The sequence below is a fragment of the Oncorhynchus masou genome, chromosome 6 (assembly GCF_036934945.1).
Source record: "Oncorhynchus masou masou isolate Uvic2021 chromosome 6, UVic_Omas_1.1, whole genome shotgun sequence".
Lineage (NCBI taxonomy): Eukaryota > Metazoa > Chordata > Actinopteri > Salmoniformes > Salmonidae > Oncorhynchus > Oncorhynchus masou.
Window position 1 is genome coordinate 33,233,111 of NC_088217.1, and position 23,434 is coordinate 33,256,544.

Below are 23,434 nucleotides of genomic sequence, written 5' to 3' on the forward strand. Positions count from 1 at the left end.
TTTTTCATTTTTTTCCACATGAACACGAGCGTGTGATATAGTTGTGATAGTCACCTCCAGAAGGAGGAACCCAAAGGGCAACAGTGTCAGAGTAATTTCTCCACAGAAAACATATTTAACCAGCTGAAGTCAACTCTCTGTCTCGAATCAACACTGACTGTTTCAGGACATCTGGGGGTTGTTAAGAACACTAATGGTGTTCTGCTGCATTGGCACATCTCCATGCCCTGTGATGGGACTGATTGTTTGTGTCTGTCTGGATAGGCCAATATAGGGAGGATGAGACTATAGGTAATTGGGTACTGGGGCACTCAAAGAAATATAATATCATCATTTTTAAGCAATGCCACCGACCATCAGACTTAGGATTATGAATTGTGATAATTGTATCAAGTTTTGTTTTTTAAACGTGTAAATGTGTATTACTGAAACCTACTTATTTGAGGAACATTACATTTTGGAGTTTGGGGTTAGGGTTGCAGGAACGCTCAGATCTGTGTAAATTGGGATGATTTCATCCTCCCAGGAAGCTAATACATAGGCTAAAGACCTGAATTATTATGTAGAAGCATGGAGCTCTTTATGGAAAGGGAAACTGAATTTTCAGGTTGAGACAACTTCCAAAGAATGGGTGCTTACTGTATATAACAAGTAGGCCTATACCTAGTGCAGTCCAATGTAAACATCTGTTAGCCTAATACAGTACAGACAACCTACTGTAGCAGCCTGACACGCTAGAAATGATTTGAATTCTAACGACACATCCAACCTTTACACACAGACTTACACACACACACACACACACACTCAGAACATACACACAGTCAACTATGCTGTTCTATTAATGATTCCACTACCCACTTTATATTTGTAAAAGCGGAAGCTCCACCCCACCCTCTCCCATGCGAGTAATATAAAACCCAGAGAAACCACTGCAACACCTCATCAGTAGACTTATCCTGCGCACTTCAATCAAATTAATTATCAGTAAATTGTGTCTGTTTAAGTTATAGGCCTACGTTTTTTAGCCTATGGTCCTATTTTTTTTTAAATGGAATTGAAATCATTGAGTTATTTGGACATTTAGGCCATTTTGTTTTGACATAGATGTGATGTCAGTATTTGATAAGCATTTATTCATTGTAATTTCGAAGTTTAATTAGCCTAAACGCAACTTAACTTGCTCACTCAGACTTGCTTTTTATTGTTATTTGAGAAGTTAACATAAGATATGGTAGGTAAATCATAACAATAGTATAATAGCATATCAACGTTTCTCATTTAGTCAGTGTATGAATCTTTGTATTTGTTTCTCTGCAGAAGAACACTCGTGCGTAAAGTTGCGGGTCTTCTCTTCGCTCTCCATCAGTAAATCATGCACCTGTTTAACAGCAGTCTCGGTAACTTCAGTATGATGATGGAGGTTGAGGACAGGCCCCGGGATGAGAAACTTGCCAAAGTAGAGATCGCGCTGCTCAGTGTTATCTTCGTAGCCGCCTCTATCCTGAACACCGGGCTATTACTGGTTCTGTGGAAGCGGCGCAAACAGGTCTCCAGGATGCGTGTCTTCGTGTTCCATCTGTGCATCGCAGACCTGGTGGTTGCGTTTTTCCAGGTTTGCCCGCAGCTCATGTGGGAAATTACTGACAGGTTCATTGGACCAGACCTGGTGTGCCGCTTGGTGAAGTATCTGCAGGTAGTGGGCATGTTTGCGTCCACCTACATGATGGTGGTGATGACCATTGACCGCTACCAGGCTATATGCAACCCCATGGTCAAGTTTCGGAGGAAGCACGCGCGCTGGAACATCCCAGTGTGCGTCGCCTGGACGATCTCCCTCGTGGGCGGCCTGCCTCAGATGTTCATCTTCTCGAGGGTCCAGGTGGCGCCCGGGGTGTTCGACTGCTGGGCGGACTTCATCCAGCCCTGGGGCCTGAAGACCTACATCACTTGGACCACGCTGGTCATCTTTGTCTTACCCATTTTGACTGTGGTGGTGTGCCAGGTGCAAATATGTCGAGCCATCCAGGTCAACCTTTATCTAAAGACGCATCAGGAGGGGGGCAACGGGGTGGCCTTTCGACTGCCCTCCAGAACCAGCAGCGTGGCCGGGGTATCCAAAGCACGAATCAAGACCGTGAAGATGACGGTGGTTATTGTGTTCGTCTATATCATCTGCTGGACTCCGTTCTTCATGGTCCAGCTTTGGTCTGTTTGGGACATGGACGCGCCGACGGAAAGTAAGAACACGGATATCAATTTTATTATAACTAAATAATAAAGTCAACAATTATGACTGTTGATTTAGCCTAGTGCTTTATTGTTTACACGCCCTCTGATTTTGGGTAAGCTAGTCTACCTGTGCGTAATTTCATCTTGTGTTATTGTCATTGTAGCGACAACGTTCACCATCCTGATGCTGTTGGCGAGTCTGAACAGCTGCACAAACCCCTGCATCTACCTGCTCTTCAGCGGCCAGCTGCCCAAGAAGCTGGAAACGGTGCTGTGCCGGAGTCCGTCCGAAGTGAAAGACTCCATTAATGATGAGGCCGCGGTGGTCAGCTCGCTCTACGTGAGCTTCAAAAGCATTTCCGACTACAAATAGAACGCACGGTTTTCAAATGCCCACGGTGTGTTGGGAAGCAAGTGACTAGAGGCACGCACAGTTAATCAGGTAACCAACTGCGAGTCAAGGGCAGTTCTAATGACGGGCCATTTACTCCCTCGATATCATGGTCAAGATGTATCAAGTGATCTTTCGGGGACATTAAGCACTCACTATAATGGAGCCAGAAATAGGTAGGATACTTGTGAGCGGACCGTAGGGTATTTGCGCAAATACGCGCCAAATCCTGGGGGGTAAACCCCCGCTAATGGATAAAGGCAGGCGGTTGGTGCTGTAGGTTGGTGCTGGGCGTCACAGGGAGCTAAATCACGGTTGTAAAACCTCTGTCAGACAACATAGTAATGAGAGACATTGTGACAAGGTGTGGTCAACATGTCGGTGGAGTCCAGAAAATAGATTCGTTTGGTACCTTATGTGAATAATTTTCCAAATCTAATCTAACAAAATCCATGTTAACACCTGCAAATTGTTTGACAAAATATTGCATAGCAGGCATTTAGAATTCATTTACTGCCTGTTATTATTGTTATATTTCATAAATATATTGTAAACGATCAAACTTTCCTCATCAACATTGGAGAAGCTGTTTAGTGCTTTTATGAATTGTTATTTGATTTATTTAACTCGGCATGTCAGGCCAGGCAGAGACATGGTGTAATAATCCTTTACAAAATATAAACTGTGTGTTCACAGAGACAGTTCAAGTTTGATGTAGCTTAAGACAGACCGACAGACCAACTTTAGAGAGACCAGACAGATTTTTGGTCAAACTTAACTTTGTACATATAAAAAACGATTTATGAAAGTCTTCTCTAATGTTCATCTTCTATGTTGTAAACTGAGAAAGACACCAATGATTTTGTAGTGCAAGCGATTATAAAATAAACTACCACGTGTTTGTGGGTCAATAGCTAGGTTGTTTCATCCAACAGATTTTCATGTGAATGAATATTAAAGAATGTAAAAATCCGCATAATAACAATATGCGCATTTTCGCACTAAACATGTGTTTCCATCAAATTGATTTGTTGCACGATAAAAAAAACATTGTACCGATAAATTGCCATGTACCGAATAAAAAAATACAAGTTAAATGGGTTTCCATCGCACTTTCAACTCTACAGATGGTTTACTCACGCAAAAGAGCGCTTTGTTTAGCGTGTGCCCACTCTGTTATTGGCACGTGCGCTCTAGCCATATAGTAGATTCTGTACAGTACTATATCTGAGCGCTGTTGACTAGAGCGCACGTATAGCCTACATGATGAGATTATTATGGATAAAAGAGCGAGATTATATTTTTTGGTCAAATGGCAGCCAAACATCGATCACCAGAATAAGACCCTCAATATGTTTTGGAAAAGAGCAATAAACTCATCACAGTGCACTTTCACCATTCTGTGAAGTTCATCATAATTTATTTAATCTGCAGTTTAATAAACTGCATGTTTCCCGGAGTCGTAGTGGAAGGAACACACAAATTTACTTAGATATGATGGTTATTGCAGTATATCAATATTTGCGCATAATGCGTTTCCACCGCAATTTCTCGCATAGTAAATTGTACAAAACGATCCCATTTTGTCTAGAGTATTTTGAAAAGTTTACCGACACATTTTTGTTTTCATCACCTGTCACGACATTTTTTATCCAACATGTACTTTAGTAGCATAAAAATGTTGGATAGAAACCTGGTTACTGACAGCAATGGAGCTGGCATGAATAGCAACATACCTGGGACCAAGCTAGGTTTAGGAGCCTGGCAGACCGGTATGAGCTGCTTGCCATAAGTTTCTCCCTGACTATAGCCTTAGGGTGTTTCACTCTTGGTCCTTTTCAGATATTTTTTTGCTTCGCTTATTTTCTTGTGCAGTGTGAATACGCCAAAGAAACTCAGACCGCTCAAAAGAGTCCCGGAAGCCAACCGAACTGTGCCGGTTTCAAGAAGTGGTCTGAGTTCGGTTCACTGCGGTTCCCTTTTTCAGGGAAATGTTTTATTTATTTTACCATGATTAACTAGGCAAGTCAGTTAAGAACAAATTCTTATTTACAATGACAGCCTACCAGGGAACAAGGGTTAACTGCCTTGTTCAAGGGTAGAACAGCAGATTTTTAACTTGTCAGCTCGGGGATTCGATCTTGCAACATTTAAAAGTCCAACCACTAGGCGACCTGCCACCCCCGTTAGTAACACAAAACTCGCCCGGTATGCTTGTCATTATTCCCGCACTACACATTAGTCTACTGCAACACCTTTTCATTGGTGCCACAATAGAGATAAGATGATGATGTGCAGGTTTGCAGAAAATAATGTGTGCTGTTTTTGTATATTGATTAGTGATTGTCACTGATGCACAGTAATTCCAAAATATGTGTGGAGTTTTCAATTCAGATTATTTGTTTGCAATATGTGCTCTATAAGAGAGCTTCATAAGATGTTTATTTGATTGTGGAGTTTGAATAGTGTTAGAGGCCACAACATACTGTATTTGATGAGAATCACAACACAGGGTACAACATAAATTCTAGCTCTTAAAGGGGCTGTAGCCTACATTGGGTGTACAATGATCAATTACAGCATTATTTAATCTGCAGTTATTCTTCTGCTGTTTATGCTGTTACCAATAATATTCACATGTTAATAGTATCTTCCGATTGCAATTATTATGTCATCTTTTAATTAAATGCAATAGATTAGCTTCCAAAATGTTTATTTTTTTATTTTTTTATTATTATTTTAAGTAAACTACCTGTACTTGACCTGTCCTTTGTAAAAACCCAGAGTTCATTAAGTGAATGTTGGTGAAAAATCTTGGTTCCTTTCTAAACATTGCAATGTGAATGCAAAGAAGACTCGGACCACAAAATGGGTGAAGTGAACTGGCAAAAGAGTCCTCATTCAAAGGCAATGTGAATACAAAAATAACTGACTTCACTTTAAGAGGACTGAGATTGGTTATTTTAAAAGAGGACTATATGTGAAACACTTTTACTCTACAGCAGGGTTTCCCAAACTCGGTCATGGGTTTGGGAAATCCTGCTCTACAGTATGAACAGGTGATACAACAGAATAATGTGGCTTTCCAAGGGAATGGATATTAGCATATTTTCTGCTCCATTTAGAATGTTGCATTGGAAGAATGGTTTGTCAGATGCAGCGTTTCAAAGATCAATACATGTCACCAGAAAGCCGTTATTAGCTGTTCTTTTCCAGGATCAGTCACTGTGCAGCACTGGGAAACTCGGCTGTACTGTGTCAGCCTGTCAATCAGTCACAGGTAATGTGTGTTTGTAAGCGATTTGGAGGCCAGTCTGAGGCCCCGCCCATGTCTATTTAACAAAGGGCTGTTAGAAGCAGAATGAAAAGCCTAACTGAAAGATTTGAAAAAGAAAGATTTGAAAAGTCCTTCACTAGTAAAGGTATGTGTTCAAGTTAGGGATGCACAGATGTGGAAATTCTGGGCCAATACTTACAGTGCATTTGGAAAGTATTCAAACCTCTTGAATTTTTCCACATTTTGTTACGTTACAGCCATATTCTAAAATTGATTTAATTGTTTTTTCCCCCTCACACAATACCACATAATGACAAAGCAAAAACAGGTTTTTAGAAACGTTTGCTCATTTATATTTAAAAAAACTGAAATATCACATTTACATAAGTATTCAGACACTTTGCAATGAGACTCGAAGTTGAGCTCTGGTGAATCCTGTTTCCATTGATCATCCTTGAGATGTTTCTACAACTTGATTGGAGTCCACTTGGGGTAGATTCAATTGATTGGACATGACTTGGAAAGGCACACACCTGTCAATATAATGTGCCACAGTTGACAGTGCATGTCAGAGCAAAAACCTGTCACGTTCTGACCTTAGTTCTTTTGTTATGTCTTTGCTTTAGTATGGTCAGGGCGTGAGTTGGGTGGGTTTTCTATGTTAGTTTTTCTATGATTTTCTATTTCTGTGTTTGGCCTGGTATGGTTCTCACTCAGAGGCAGCTGTCAATCATTACCATTATCATTATCATCATCTGCACCAGACAGAACTGTTTTTGGTTATTGCTTGTTCAGTTTTTTCATTGAATAAGATGAACACTTACCACGCTGCGCTTTGGTCCTCACCTTCTTCCACCACAGATGATCGTTACAAAACCAAGCCATGAAGTCGAAAGAATTGTCGGTAGAGGTCCAAGACAGGATTGTGTCAAGGCACAGATCTGGGGAAGGGTACCAAAAAATGTCTGCAGCAATGAAGGTCCCCAAGAACACAGTAACCTCCATCATTCTTAAATGGAAGAAGTTCGGAACCACCAAGACTCTTCCTCGAGCTGGCCGCCCGGCCAAACTGAGCAATCGGGGAGAAGGGCCTTGGTCAGGGAGGTGACCAGAGAATTCTGGGTCTCGACCCCGCCCTGTGCAACTGGGTCCTGGACTTCCTGACCGGCCGCCCCCAGGTGGTGAGGGTAGGAAACAACATATTCACCCCGCTGATCCTCAACACTGGGGCCCCACAAGCGTGCATTCTCAGCCCTCTCCTGTACTCCCTGTTCACCCACGACTGCGTGGCCATGCATGCCTCCAACTCAATCATCAAGTTTGTAGACGACACTACAGTGGTAGGCTTGATTACAAACAACGACGAGACGGCCTGCAGGGAGGAGGTGAGGGCCCTCGGAGTGTGGTGTCAGGAAAATATCCTCACACTCAATGTCAACAAAACAAAGGCGTTGATCATGGACAGTAGTGGAGAAGGTGGAAAGTTTACACATCATGGACAATCTGAAATGGTCCACCCACACAGACAGCGTGGTGAAGAAGGCGCAGCAGCTTCTCCAAACACAACCGTAAGGCTCTCCAGAGGGTAGTGAGGTCTGCACAAAGCATTACCGGGGGTAAACTACCTGCCCTCCAGGACACCTACACTACCAATGTCACAGGAAGGCCAAAAAGATCAAGGACAACACCCACCCGAGCCACTGCCTGTTCACCCTGCTATCATCCAGAAGGCAAGGTCAGTACAGGTGCATCAAAGCTGGGACCGAGAGACTGAAAAACAGCTTTTATCTCAAGGCCATCAGACTGTTAAACAGCCATCACTAATGTTGAGTGGCTGCTGCCAACATACTGACTCAAATCTCTAGCCACTTTAATATTAAAAAGTGGATGTAATAAATGTATCACTAGCCACTTTATATAATGTTTACATACCCTACATTACTCATCACATATGTATATACTGTACTCTATACCATCAACTGAATGTTGCCTATGCGTTCGGCCATCACTCATCCATATATGTTTATGTACATATTCTTATTAATTCCTTTACACTTGTGTGTAAAAGGTAGTTGTTGTGAAATTGTTAGATTACTTAGATATTACTGCATGGTCTGACCTAGAAGCACAATAATTTCTCTACACTCATCTTAACATCTGCTAACCATGTGTATGTGACAAATAAAATTTGATTTGATCAAGAACTCGATGGTCACTCTGACAGAGTTAACTTATTCTAGTCAACTAGCTAGTTAGCATAAACTGCTAGGAGTGCTAGCTAGCAACCTTATTACCAGGTTGTCTGAGGTAAAATGCATTCAAAAGATAACTTAATTCAAATCAAATGTATTTATATAGCCCTTCGTACATCAGCTGATTCCTCAAGGTGTTGTACAGAAACCCAGTGTCACACCCTGACCATAGTTTGATTTGTATGTTTCTATGTTTTGTTTGGTCAGGGTGTGATCTGAGTGGGCATTCTGTTGTGTGTCTAGTTAGTCTGTTTCTGTGTTTGGCCTGATATGGTTCTCAATCAGAGGCAGGTGTTAGTCTTTGTCTCTGATTGGGAACCATATTTAGGTAGCCTGTTTGGTGTTTGGGTTTGTGGGTGATTGTTCCTGTCTTTGTGTTTGTTACACCAGATAGGGCTGTTTTTGGTTTTTCACATTTCTTGTTTTGTATATTGTTAATTTATCATCTTCCTTAAAGATGTATCACTATAACCACGGTGCGTTTTGGTCCGCCTCTCCTTCAACAGAAGAATCCCATGACACCCAGCCTAAAACCCCAAACAGCAAGCAATGCAGGTGTAGAAGCACCTTTGAGCTGTAATTGCAGTTGTAAATGTTTCCACTAGTGATTGATAGATTTACAGTTAGTGTTACTTTATAGCCTTTTAGCTATTTCACACAGCATTTTATGCCATATAACTAGATAGCTAGCTATGTTTTTAAGAGAGCTTTTCAATTCGCATCTCTCCCACTGTTTTCAGTCACAGGTGGGGACTGGATTAAGTGTGAGCAGTGCAGGAGGTTGGCTACAATTTTACAGGGGGTAGCTTTATTTGTGACCTATGTTCAAATTAGAATTGTGCAATAGCAGAGCATAAGAGCCACATCAATGTTACACTGAGTTAAGTTGTTGTTACAAAATGTTATATTCCAGTGTTATTAGTTACAGTATATCCCATTCCAATATTATATTCCAATTAATGTTTTTAAATTAATTAAAAACAAATCAAACCTTTTGCTCCTGAATGTCATTTTAAAGGCTGCTGGGATTCAAAATCTTGCATTATTAAAATAATATTTAGTGCAATTGTACATAATGGATTGCATGGAAAAGGAACAAAGAAAATGAATGTGCAGGTGAGTTAAAGAGGGATTTTACATCAGATCTCCTCACAGTGCGGATATTAATGGTGACATGTAAATGCAACACCATTTCCTCCCCCCGTATTTTATTAAAATAAGACAACTAGACTTAGCTTTTAAGTATTACTTAACAAATAATTTCTAAATAAAACAAATGGATTTTAACACACTTGTGTGAAACCCTATGCCATAATCTTCTACCGGGTGACCCTGGTACTTTAGAAAAGTGCCATTTCTAACAAAAAAAAGTGTAAATTGTAGCCATTTATTTCCCTTCATAGTTTATTTGCCTTAACATGACCTTCATCCACATACGTTGCCTTTTTGTGTCAGCAATTAGACATTGTTCTTAGGGGGGTCTCGTTACCCCCTAGAAACCTACTCACAAGCGTAGGAGTGCCACAAGCGGGGGTGGAAGGCAAAATAACTCATTATGTATTAAACAAAATGAATGGCAATTTCATGGATGATGCCCCAGGCAATTGCCTAATGGTAAGAGCGCCACAGTGTGTTTGTGTATGTCAGTCTCATTTTAGTCTGATCTAAGCAACATTACGACTCAGTTGTATCATGTACTACTTTGAAGCATACTTCATACACAAATGCAGAAAGACACAAACACACACAAATCGAATAGTTCTGTACTTCAGATACACACTGATATGGACAGAGACACAAACACATCTAACAGTTCTATACCTCAGACTAAGACTATACTCGGGATGTCCAAGTTCTTTGACGCTGTCCTGAGACACAGATTAATGTTGTTGTGAACTGAAAACAATCTGGGGTCCTGTCCTAGAAATGTTGTCTGTGCCTTAGGCCAGCCAAGGTCTCAATATTCTGCCTTCACAATTAGACACAGAATTTATAGGATCCTACACAGAGGCTCTTCCACAGGGGTTGAACTGGAATCCTGTGTACGCCGGCTTTAAATGTGCCAACATTCAAGATTTCATCTTCTAGGAAATCTAGGAAAAATTTTCCAGAAATTTTGAAACTTGCCCAAATATAGACTGAGTTTTTTGGTGTGATAATTACAAACACAGTTTAATGTTCCATAGGTCCCCCTTGTCCCTGTGAAATGAAACTGTCACTTTGACACATACAACATCAGGCTACGTCCTATAATCATGGCTTTAGTGCCAAAGATGTATTGTTCCTCGAAGTTCTGCGGAATTGAAACACTCGAAGGCTCATTTATGTGCATTTAAGCATACAGACAGGCATAAACACACACACATTTTGAAATTTGATACAAACAATCACTCTTAATCCCAGGCATAACAGTCAGGCAGGTTATAAAAGGTAAACGTAAGAGGCCTGATGGAACTCCTGAAGCACCATTTTAAATCTCGTATTTTTCCCCTTCATCAAAGGCTTGTTTCTAAAATGAGAAAAGGGTGAAAGGGAAGAAGTGAGAAATGGATAATTCATGTATACTCCAGCAATGTATGTGTGAGGGATGGTCACTAGACTAGGGAGAATCAATCTGTATACCATTTAATATCATATACATATTTAAACCAAACATACCTCAAGCCACTCCACTGCCCTGAACTCGTAATGGAACCAACACTATGTTCCAAAACAAATGACCTGGCTTTGCTTTGTACCCAGCCAACCTATAGGCTACCAGGGGGGCAGGGGAAGGGGGACAGGCAGTTATCATGACAGACCTACAGGTAACTGCCAAAATAAAGGAAACACCAACATAAAGTGTCTTAATAGGGTGTTGGGCCACCACGAGCCGCCAGAACAGTTTAAATGCACCTTGGCATAGATTCTACAATTACATTTACATTTAAGTCATTTAGCAGACGCTCTTATCCAGAGCGACTTACAAATTGGATTGTCTGAAACTCTACTGGAGGGATGCAACACCATTCTTCTATGAGAAATTACAAAATTGGGTGTTTTGTTGACGGTGGTGGAAAACTCTGTCTCAGGCGCCGCTCCATAATGTTCAATAAGTGTTCAATTAGGTTGAGATCTGATGACTGAGACACACACAAACATTTTGTTCTACCTCTCTTGGGGACCTAAAATGTATTTCCATTCAAAACCGCTACCATAACCCGTAACCCAAAACTTCTAAACCTAACCACTCACCCCGTACCCTAATTCTAACCAAACTATTTTAAATAGCCTTTGTCCTCATGAGGACGTGGGACATGTCCCCACGAGGAAGAATTTTCCTTGTTTTACTATCCTTGTGGGGACTTTTGAAGAACCAACACACTCACCCTTTAAACCACGATGCTCCTTTGAGACCCCTCTTTCAAAGTCACTGAGATCTCTTCTAGCCATGGTAGCCAAAATAATGGACAACTGGGCATTTGTATATGGTTTATGCAGTGTGGGATCCTTGGGACATCCCTACCCTAAACCCTAATCTTATCCCCTACCCTAACCTTAACCCTTACCATAACCATGTAAAATGTAAACTTCAATGGGGTAGGGACTTCCCAAGGATTCCAAATAACAAGGACACTTTATAAACATGACCGTAAGCATGATGGGATGTTTTAATTTCTTAATTAACTCAGGAACCACACCTGTGTGGAAGCACCTGCTTTCAATATACTTTGTATTCCTTATTTACTCAAGTGTTTCCTTTATTTTGGCAGTTACCAGTAGCTGACAATGACAGAACGCTGTGGACACAAAACATCTCTGCCACGTTAGAGACAGACTCATTAACTCTATCAGACCTCAGGAAAGACACAGATGCAGACATTTCAAGATATGCTGGTAGGTTTGACGAGACAAGATGAACTGGCAACAGAAAACAGAAAACACAAGTCTAAATGCACAGGGGATAATGGGGGAAATGGGCGACACCTGGAGGGGGGTGGATGAACAGATAACAGGTGAAACAGAAAATGGGGTGACAAACTATCTCTGATACTCTGGCATTATTGGCATCGGCAGGCCAATATCACTATAGAAACAACGGACAGGTGGTTTTTGTCTGGTTCACTATGGCAACCACCATGCCTTGATTTAGAGGGCTCCTGTGATTGGACAGAATCTTATCATGAACTGTAACTACCTCTGAAGTATATAAATAGTCTGGGATCTGTGGGCATGCATTTTTCAGTGCAGTGGCACTGGGTATGGATGATTATCTAGGCAATGGACCAGAACCGCTTCACATATTCCACATAAGCTTGTATAGGCCTCCCAATTTTCTTGCCAACTCCAATCAAATCACATTTTATTTCTCACATGCGGCAAATACAACTGGTAAGAGGACTTTACCGTGAAATGCTTGCACAACAATCTTCATGTGTGTTTTGCTCTATCAAAGTTGACACTGGTTAGTCAGGCTGATTGAGGTAGTAAGTACATGTAGATATGATTAAAGTGACTATGCATATATGATGAACAGAGAGTAGCAGTAGCGTAAATGGGAGTTGATGGGTGGCGGGACACAATGCAGATAGCCTGGTTAGCCAATGTGCAGGAGCACTGGTTAGTCGGCCCAATTGGTGTAGTATGGACATGAATGTATATGATAAACAGAGAGTAGCAACAGCGTAAAAGAGGGGTTGCGGGGGGGACACAATGCAAATAGTCCGGATAGCCATTTGATTGCCTGTTCAGGAGTCTTACGGCTATTGGGTAAAAACTGTTGGACATTTTGTCCTAGACTTGGCACACTTGGTACCGCTTGCCATGCGGTAGTAGAGAGAACAGTCTATGACTGGGGTGGCTGGGGTCTTTGACAATTTTTAGGGCCTTCCGCTGACACTGCCTGGTGAAGAGGTCCTGGATGGCAGGCAGTTTAGCCCCAGTGATGTACTGGGCCTTACGCTCTACCCTCTGTAGTGTCTTGCGGTCAGAGGCCGAGCAATTGCCGTACCAGGCAGTGATGCAACCAGTCAGGATGCTCTTTATTTTGCAGCTGTAGAATCTTTTGAGGATCTCAGGACCCATGCCAAATCTTTTTAGTTTCCTGAGGGGGAATAGGATTTGTCGTGCCCTCTCCACGACTGTCTTGGTGTGTTTGGACCATTCTAGTTTGTTGTTGATGTGGACACCAAGGAACTTAAAGCTCTCAACCTGCTCCACTACAGCCCGTCGATGAGAATGGGGGCGTGCTCGGTACTCCTTTTCCTGTAGTCCACAATAATCTCCTTAGTCTTGGTTACGTTGAGGGATAGGTTGTTATTCTGGCACCACCCGGCCAGGTCTGTGACCTCCTCCCTATAGGCTGTCTCATCGTTGTCAGTGATCAGGCCTACCACTGTTGTGCCGTCCGCAAACTTAACAATGGTGTTGGAGTCGTGCCTGGCCATGCAGTCGTGGGTGAACAGGGAGTACAGGTGGGGACTGAGCACGCAACCCTGGGGAGCTCCAGTGTTGAGGATCAGCACCTGGGGGCGGCCCGTCAGGAAGTCCAGGATCCAGTTGCAGAGGGAGGTGTTTAGTCCCAGGATCCTTAGCTTAGTGATGAGCTTTGAGGGTACTATGGTGTTGAACGCTGAACTGTAGTCAATGAATAACATTCTCACATATGTTTTCTTTTTGTCCAGTTTGGGAAAGGGCAATGTGGAGTGCAATAGAGACTGCATCATCTGTGGATCTGTTTGGGCGGTATGCAAATTGGAGTGGGTCTAGGGTTTCTGGGATAAGGGTACTGATGTGAGCCATTACCAACCTTTCAAAGCACTTCATGGCTACGGACGTGAGTGCTACGGGTCTGTAGTCATTTAGGCAGGTTGCCTTTGTGTTCTTGGGCACATGGACTATGGTGGTCTGCTTGAAACATTTTGGTGTTACAGACTCAATCAGGGTCATGTTGAAAATGTCAGTGAAGAAACCTGCCAGTTGGTCAGCACGTGCCTGGAGCACTAGTCCTGGTAATCCGTCTGGCCCCGCAGCCTTGTGTATGTTGACCTGTTTAAAGGTCTTACTCACGTCAGCTACGGAGAGCGTGATCACACAGTCGTCCGGAACAGCTGAGGCTCTCATGCAGTGTTGCTTGCCTCGAAGAGAGCATAGAAGTGATTTAGCTCATCTGGTAGGCGCATGTCACTGGGCAGCTCACGGCTGTGCTTCCCTTTGTAGTCTGTAATAGTTTGCAAGCCCTGCCACATAAGATGAGCATCGGAGCCGGTGTAGTATGATTCAATGGTTACGTTGTATTCACGCTTTGCCTGTTTGATGGTGCAGAGAAGTGCCGTGATTAAAGGAAGAGGAAGAGTCACCACTTCCTCAGAGTTTGTGAAAGAGAAGTACAATATTTTATAATACCATATGCCATTTAGTAGACACTTCTACCCAAAGGGACTTGTCATGCGTGCATACATTTTACATAAATCAAATCCACTATCCTGGCAATGCAAGCAACATGCTCTACCAACTGAGTTACACAGGGTGAGTTACTGAAACCTTCCAGACAACGAGGGCCTATGGTCTCAGCTCTGATGATGTGAGTGATGACTCTTCCTTATGAGCAGGAGACACGTGTATTGATCATGTACTCTAGCGCCCACTCCAACCAAATCATGACTAGCTCCAATAAAGAGCACCATTCAGGCAGTCACAAAGCCACCAGGTGTGAGACGAGAGCCCTGGAGGGCTCTGTTACTCCTGACAGAGTGGTTAGCTCCAGCTGGAGTGGCTGACTTAGTTGACGTCACAGGGCAAAGAGTGGGTGGATGAATGAGACCTGTGACTTAGACCCATTGTGAGACTCCACAACACAGTCATAATGAGCTATTATAACATACAGTGTAGCTAGCTCTGTGCCTACCTGCTCTCCTACACACTGGCTAACTAAAGAGGACAAATAGCTGAGAGAGGACAGCAAGATGGAGAGAGATGCCGGAACTATTGAGAGAAAACAAAGACAATTGATTACCACACACCCACACTGCTTGAGTGTAGGCAAAGAGGAAACAACAAGATAACAAGAGAGAGGCCATCCATCTTTTCTCTTGGGTTGTTTTGAAGGAGTTTGAGGTGTGGTGTTGCACAACTTGATTCAGTTGTAACTCCCAATGTCTCATCATAACAAAACATATGCTGAGTGATAAAACCAAAAATGCTGTTGTGAGGGCACGCAATGGCCCATAATGTCATAAATCTTGCTTGATGCTTCCCATTTGTTTCTAAGAAAGTGGGCAGCTGTGGATCAACAGTAGGCTGTTGTAACCACTTAATGAGGCAGTTTTCAGACACATATTAAGCCTAGTCCTGGACAAAAAACATGCTCAATGGAGAATTCCCATTGAAATAGTTTTTCAGTCCAAGACTAGGCTTAATCTGTGTCTGGGACAACGGTCCAATGGACACAATGGGATGGAGGCTGAGTCAGATGTGCATGACGTCTCATAGGGAGCTCATCATACTAAATCCTTGATCAAACAAAACACAGCGGATCCACAGTCGTCTCATTCCCAGCGCTGTTATCGGATTAACACATGCTGGGAACAGGGTTTTGGTGCATTTAGAGAAATCAGTCTCATTTCCCTTTGGAGAATCAGAACCATGCGCAGAGTGTCACAGGGCCGCCACCGCATCCCCTCTGTCACATTACTTACATTACTTTCCCCTTAGAGTAGTCTGGCCTGGGTAGCAAACCATCTACTGGACCAGATTTACAGACATGGTGTAGTTAGGGTGGTGGTGGTGATCAAGCTACCGGAACCCAATGAGCAGGAGGCCATTACCGGCTCCCGCCAAATCAAATATGCAGTCACTTTGAAACTGGTGATATCCAGTTTGTTCAGTCACACAACTATTGAGGGGTGTCATCAACCTAGTCAATGTTTTTGAAGATGCTGGAGGTTAATTCTGTTCTTTTGTGAATTGCATTCAAATGGCAAGAGATCACATTTTTCTTTGAATGCAGTTTATAATTACAATTTCTGAAGAGAAGAAAAAAGTGTATTATTAGTCTACATAGAAAGACAACTTCTGAAATCCTAAAAGGTCATCTCAGGCAGAGAAGAAAAGGCTCTTGAATATACAAGCTGGTGGAAGCTACTGTATGAACAGTGGTGCAGGAGGACTGTGTGTGTGAGTGAGTGAGTGAGTGAGTGAGTGAGTGGGAGATATATATATGCTGTATGTTTACTGAATGATGGGACTAATGGCCCAGCATCAAAGAGCAACAACACCATGACAACCATCAGCTGTTATAGCTGGCCTATTCCAGCATAAATCCCAGTGCAGTCAAAATCCATTATTTTCTGTGTTTTGTATCACATTGTATGGTGTCTAATCAAACAAGGCTAATTTTGACCAATGGGTGAAATAATGTTAATTTCAGATACTCCTCTAAGTATATGTCTCTATAAAAGTTATTGGAGCTTTTAACATTGTAGGATGGCCAGAATTAGGGTGACCAATGGAGGCAAGAGGAAAAAGTGGTACAAAAAAATGTGGAAAATTGCATCACGTCAGCTAGTGTCGGCTAAATTCTGGAAAAGAATTAAGGCTACTGGTTACCCGACTGGCTCACTTTCCCATTTAACTAATCTTTCTTCTCGAATCCTCAAGACATACAACAATATAGAGCTAAGATTGATATCAATTATGAGACATGACATGTAATATTTTCATATTTTAGTATACACTTTTCATATTCATTTGAAATTTCTCACAAAAACAAGCGTATCTCTGTGAAATGTCAACGGAGCACTCAGCATATAACAAGCTTTCAGTTTCAAAGCATTTTACATTTCATTCAAAAACTTTGAAAGTGATGACCACAAAATGTAAAATCCTTAAAAGTTATGAGAAAACTGCACAGCTATGTCAACAGAGCTTGGTCCTTATTATTCAATGTTTTCGTTTACGAAATCCAAACTTTTTGTATATAAAGGTGTTGAAATGTTAGTGAAAGACCCCACTGAACAATTCAGAACATGAATAATCATATTTGTCTTGGGTAAAATGTATTTTATAACATAAGGAAGTGGATTTCATCACCGAAGCACATTTTCACCCACTCTGGGCAGAGCAGGTGGACTCCATATGTACTGTACAACAGCTGAAACTAACACTGTAAAAGTGTGATTTTTTAAAATCAGTGTTAATTCCTGCTTATTGAAAATAAAATGTACACAGGACCTTCTAATCAGCATGTTTGCATGGGCGGGAGTTTGGCTTTCCATGGTGACATCACCATGTAGTAAATTGGTTAATAGAGTTCCAAACCTCTGCCAATAACAGCTAGTTTTCCCCTCCTCACTCAGACTACTCCCAGACAGTCCAAGCTAAATTATTGCTTGAGAAAGTTTTTTGCTAAAAATATATTTTTGCTCTCATTTAAATAAAAATCTATTACAGTAAGGTTAGAAACTGCTGCAATTTTCTTCAATTCATCACTCACTTTGATAATCTTGTTCTATGGGCACGTGTGGTTTCTGAGTGCACATGTCATGGAAGTGGAGTGTATCAGAGAGTGGGTGACTCATAATAGCTTATTTGTTGTCTCTCTCAGATTCATCCCTCCCTCCTTCCCTCCCTGTTACTCTCGGATAAAAGCGTCTGCTACATGGCACGTAGAGTCGTTGAAAAAGTAAGTACATTCACTGGAAAGTTGCCTTTTTTTGTACATATTTGGACAGATGGATATGTAATCTTCACTTCAACACTATTGACAGATAAAGGTAATATAATTTAACAAATAACACTGAAAGATTATACGTTGCAATCATTTATTCATCAACAATCAACGGAAATGCAATTTCATAGTGCAGAAAGAATAAGTACACCTCTGGCTTCAATGGCTTGTGTTGCCCCCTGTAGATTAAATAACTTAATGTAGCCATAGGAATCCCCCCCCCCCTCTTCTTTACAGTACTGCTTCTGTACAGATGTGTCTGTCTTCAAGACCCAATCACGTGACGGAGAGCCATGTGAGTGTGAGATGATTCTGGAAGCAGCCGAATTATAGAAGGGAATTATAATTATTATATTCAGCTACAAAAGGCACAGATTTGTTTAGGGGGTATTAGAGGGGATTCACCCGGGAAGTTTGAGGCATTATCAAGTGCTTGTCAAATTGTGAATGAGAGACTGATGAAGTGTGTACAGCTTGCACAAAAAAACAAAGCAGAGCTCATGCCTTTCATGCAACTTTTTCTAAATCATATTTGGAGTCACATCATGCAGCCTTAGCAAGTATTAATAATCAAAACATATACAGTGCATTCGGAAAGTATTCAGAAATATCACATTTCCATAAGTATTCAGAAACCCTTTATCTCTGTATTTTGTTGAAGCACCTTTGGCAGCAATTGCAGCCTGAGTCTTCTTGGGTATGACCAGCCAAACTGAGCAATCAGGGAGAAGGACCTTGGTCAGGGAGGTGACCAAGAACTTGATGTTGGTAACTCAAAGCTCTAGAGTTTGTCTGTGGAGAACCTTCCAGAATGACAACCATCTCTGCAGCACTCCATCAATGGAAGCCACTCCTCAGTAAAAGGCACGACAGCCCACTTGGAGTTTGCCAAAAGGCACCTAAAGACTCTCAGACCATGAGAAACAAGATTCTCTGGTCTGACGAAACCAAGATTGAACTCTTTGGCCTGAATGCCAAGCATCACGTCTGGAGGAAACCTGACACCATCCCTATGGTGAAACATTGTGGTGGCAGTATCAAGCAGTGGGGATATTTGTCAATGGAAGGGACTGGGAGACTAGTCAGGATAGGATCTAGGCAAAGATGAACAGAGCAAAGCACAGAGAGATCCTTGTTGAAAACCTGCTTCAGAGCTAACAACCTCAGACTGGGATGAAGGTTCACCTTCCAACATGACAATGACCCTAAGCACACAGCCAAGACAACACAGGAGTGACTTTGGGACAAGTCTCTGAATGTCCTTGAGTGGCCCAGCCAGAGGCCGGACTTGAACCCGATCGAACATCTCTGGAAAGACCTGAATATAGCTGTGCAGCAGAGCTCCCCATCCAACCTGACAGAACTTGAGAGAATCTGGAGAGAATAAGTGTGCAGGTGTGCCAAGATTGTAGAGCCATTCCCAAGAACACTTGAGGCTGTAATCGTTGTCAAATGTGCTTTTGTATTCTAAAGAAACTGTTTTTGCGCTGTCATTATGGGATATTGTGTGTAGATTGATGAGGGGAAAAAACGATTTATTCACTTTTCGAATAAGGCTGTAACGTAACAAAAATCTGGAAAAAGTCAAGGGGTTTGAATACTTTCCAAATACACTGTATGTTGTTCTCTAGAGTGCATAAAACTCTGATGATTTAAGCAAATGTACTTTGACAGATGAAGTGTTCTTTTGAAAAACATATTGATGAGTTTGTTATGAAGCTGAGAATAAAAATGGTCTTCTTCTATAGAAATATAGTAGAAAGCAGATTATTCAGTCGATGTTCCTATCATCACTGCATTCTCTACCAGAAAGTTGGTTGGTCTTCTATGATGTCGCATAGGTTGATACATTGATATGTTTTCATTTATAAAGCCCTTTTACAAAAAGTCCCACTGTACCTAATATCTTTACCAAACTTTAAACATACGATTTAATACACCCAGTCTCAGGGATGGCTAACTCCGGAAACTCCTTTGGTCACTAATGAGTTAGGTAAATCAGCTTTTACTTTTCTTACACCTTATTTGTGGAACAATGTTCAAAATGTTGTTAAATGTGATGTTCTGGTGCCTCTTGGACAATTCAAAAAGCTGATTGAGGATCTTATTACTGATTCATCTGTTTGTTTTTTATGACTGTGTTTTTCTTTCTGCTTACATTTTGTATTTATATTGATGTCTGTAATTTATGTAATTCAGGGCTCGTCTGTAAAAGAGACCTTGGTCTCAGTATGACTCCCTGATAAAATTAATGTTAAAAAAGAGGTGGGGGAGAAGGAATGGGTAACAAATGGAGAGATATACACTATATATACAAAGTTTTTTATTTATTTAACCTTTATTTAACTAGGCAAGTCAGTTAAGAACAAATTCTTATTTTCAATGACGGCCTAGGAACAATGGGTTAACTGCCTTGTTCAGGGGCAGAATGACATTTGTACCTTGTCAGCTTGGGGATTTAAACTTGCAACCTTTGATTACTAGTCCAACACTCTAACCACTAGGCTACGCTGCCACCAAAGTATGTGGACACCCCTTCAAATTAGTCCATTTGGCTATTTCAGCCACACCCGTTACTGACAGGTCTATAAAATTGAGCACAGAGCCATGCAATCTCCATAGACAAATAGTGGCGGTAGAATGGTCTTACTGAAGAGCTCAGTGACTTTCAACGTGGCACCGTGATAGGATGCCACCTTTCCAACAAGTAGGTTTGTCAGATTTCTGCCCGTAAGAGCTGCCACCTGTCAACTCTAAGTGCTGTTATTGTGAAGTGGAATTGTAATAGGAGTAATAACGGCTCAGCTGCGAAGTTGCAGGCCACACAAGGTCACAGAACTGGACCGCTGAGTCCTGAAAATCATTGTCTGTCTTCGGTTGCAACACTCACTACCGAGTTCCAAACTGCCCCAGGAAGCAACGTCAGCACAACAACTGTTAGTCTGGAACTTCATGAAATGGGTTTACATGGTTGAGCAGTTGCACACAAGCCTAAGATCACCATGCGCAATGCCAAGCACCGGCTGGAGTGATATAAAGCCCGCCCCCATTGGACTCTGGAGCAGTGGAAACGTGTTCTCTGGAGAGATTAATCACGTTTCACCATCTGGCAGTCCGACAGACAAATCTGGGTTTGGTGGATGCCAGGAGAACGCTACCTCCTGGAATGAACTGTGCCAACTGTAAAGTTTGGTGGAGGAGGACTAATGGTTCGGGCTAGGCACCTTAGTTCCAGAGAAGGGAAATCTTAATGCTACAGCATACAATGACTTTCTAGACAATTCTGTGCTTCCAACTTTGTGGCAACAGTTTGGGGAAGGCCCTTTTCCTGTTTCAAAATGACAATGCCCCTGTGCACCAAGTGAGGTCCATACAGAAGTGGTTTATCGAGATCGGTGTGGAAGAACTTGACTGGCCTGCACAGAGACCTGTCCTCAACCCCATCGAACACCTTTGGGATGAATTGGAACGCTGACTGCAAGCAAGGCCTAATCACCACACATCAGTGCCTGACCTCACTACTGCTCTTGTGGCTGAATGGAAGCAAGTCCCTGCAGCAATAATCCAACATCTAGTGGAAAGCCTTCCCAGAAGAGTGGAGGCTGTTATAGAAGCAAAGGGGGACCAACTCCATATTAATACCCATGATTTTGGAATGAGAAGTTCAACGAGCAGGTGTCCACATAATTTTGGTCATGTAGTGTATCTTGGATTACATTCGTTATGGCCATGCCAATGGAATAAAATGAGAGTAGTTTGCTAAGTGTTAAGATAGAGCCGAGCAAGATAAAAGTGATGCAGACCAGAATCACAGCCAGGAAGACTAAAGAGACACAAGCCAGGCACTGGGGCTGTTACAGTAGCAGACAGTGGTAAAAAAAGTGCCCAATTGTCATATTTAAGTCAAAGTAAAGATAACTTAAAAGAAAATCACTCTAGTAAAATCCCTTTAAAATACTACTTGAGTAAAAGTTTTAAAGTATTTTGTTTTAAATATACTTAAGTATCAAAAGTAAATGTAATTGCTAAAATATACTTAAGTATCAAAAGTATAAATCATTTCAAATTCCTTATAGTAAGCAAACCAGATGACACACTCTTCTATTTCAATTTACGGATAGCCACGGGCACACTCCAACACTCAGACATAATTTACAAACAAAGCATGTGTGTTTAGTCCACCAGATCAGAGGCAGTATGAATGAGCAGGGATGTTCTCTTCAAAAGTGTGTGAATTGGACAATTTTCCTGTCCTGCTAAGCATTCAAATTGTAACGAGTACTTTTGTGTGTCAGGGAACATTTATGGGGTAAAAAGTACATTTCTTTAGGAATGTAGTGAATTAAAAAGTTGTCCAAAATATCAATAGTAAAGTGCAGGAAGAATAGTACTTTAAATACATCACCCAGAGGTCAGTCACACACCCAGTATCCACTCTCTCTGGTTAGCCCCTTGCTGGGCCAGCGACAGGAGGCTACCAGGAAAGCACTGACCAAGCCAGCACACCGTGTTGCACGTGTACCTGTATGCCTACAACACACAGCGCAGACACACAAGTCAAGTCCACTCACATGCTCACCAACTACTGGAAATGACGTATGGATACTCGGTACAGTGGATTCCTGCCACCCCTTTTCTTCCCACCTTTCCATTTTCATTCTTTCACTTTTACCACATTCTGTAGAAAGGTTTTTCATACATGCTGCATCTCTCTATAGCTGTTGTTTCTGTCCGAGGAGTGCCTGGTGTTCCTTTGTTGGTTACAACAGTGAAGTGAGAAGAGTGTCTACTAGCTTCTGAAAGCCCTGCTGATCCTGCTGAGATGGACTGTAGGAACATGTGCACCTCCACATATGCCAAAGAACAAACAAGTATATGCTCCTGACTTTAATTTGAGCTACAGTAGAACACTGAAAACATTCAGGGGCATTCGTGTGTCAGACTACACACAGGGCTGCCCAATTCCGGTCCTGGAGAGCCGAAACACTTCCGTTTTTTGTTTCTACCTGCTAATTAATTGCACTCACCTGGTGTTCCAGGTCTGAATTAGTCCCTGATTAGGAGGATAAAAAACAGTTTGCCTCCTATCGGTCCTCCAACACCACTTCTTGCAGCATCTGGTCTCCCATCTAGCCCAACCCAACATAACTTCAGAGGCACTGGGATGCAGGGTAATATGGCTGCTGAATAAAAATGGAAGACTAATGTGTTCACCAGCCCTGTGAGACATGGTTCTATTACTCATCCCCCATGGTGATGGATATTGGCCCTTACACTGTATTGACCTTAAGCAATCGGTCACCTGGGGCTGCCACTGAGGACACAAACAAATACAAAAGGACAGCAATTTCCTTAATACATGTAGATACACACACCACACGCACGCACACATACACACAGTACGCATTGAGGCATATTGACATGTCAAGATGTGTTTGTAGCTAATTGTCACAGATGTTACCGCCAACGGAACAGCGGGTCACACTGATGTACACTACCATTCAAAAGTTTGGGGTCACTTAGAAATGTCCTTGTTTTCCATGAAAACATACATGAAATGAGTTGCAAAATGAATA

The 23,434-nt window shown here is 42.0% G+C and overlaps 1 protein-coding gene across 1 annotated transcript; it reads left to right on the forward strand.

Moving 5' to 3' along the window:
• Positions 1 to 1,375: 1,375 nt before the first annotated feature.
• Positions 1,376 to 2,605, forward strand: LOC135541082 (vasopressin V2 receptor-like). The gene is made up of 2 exons (XM_064967204.1): positions 1,376 to 2,240; positions 2,397 to 2,605. Exons 1-2 carry the CDS (start codon positions 1,376 to 1,378, stop codon positions 2,603 to 2,605), a joined length of 1,074 nt encoding a protein of 357 aa, XP_064823276.1.
• The last annotated feature ends 20,829 nt before the right edge of the window (positions 2,606 to 23,434 follow it).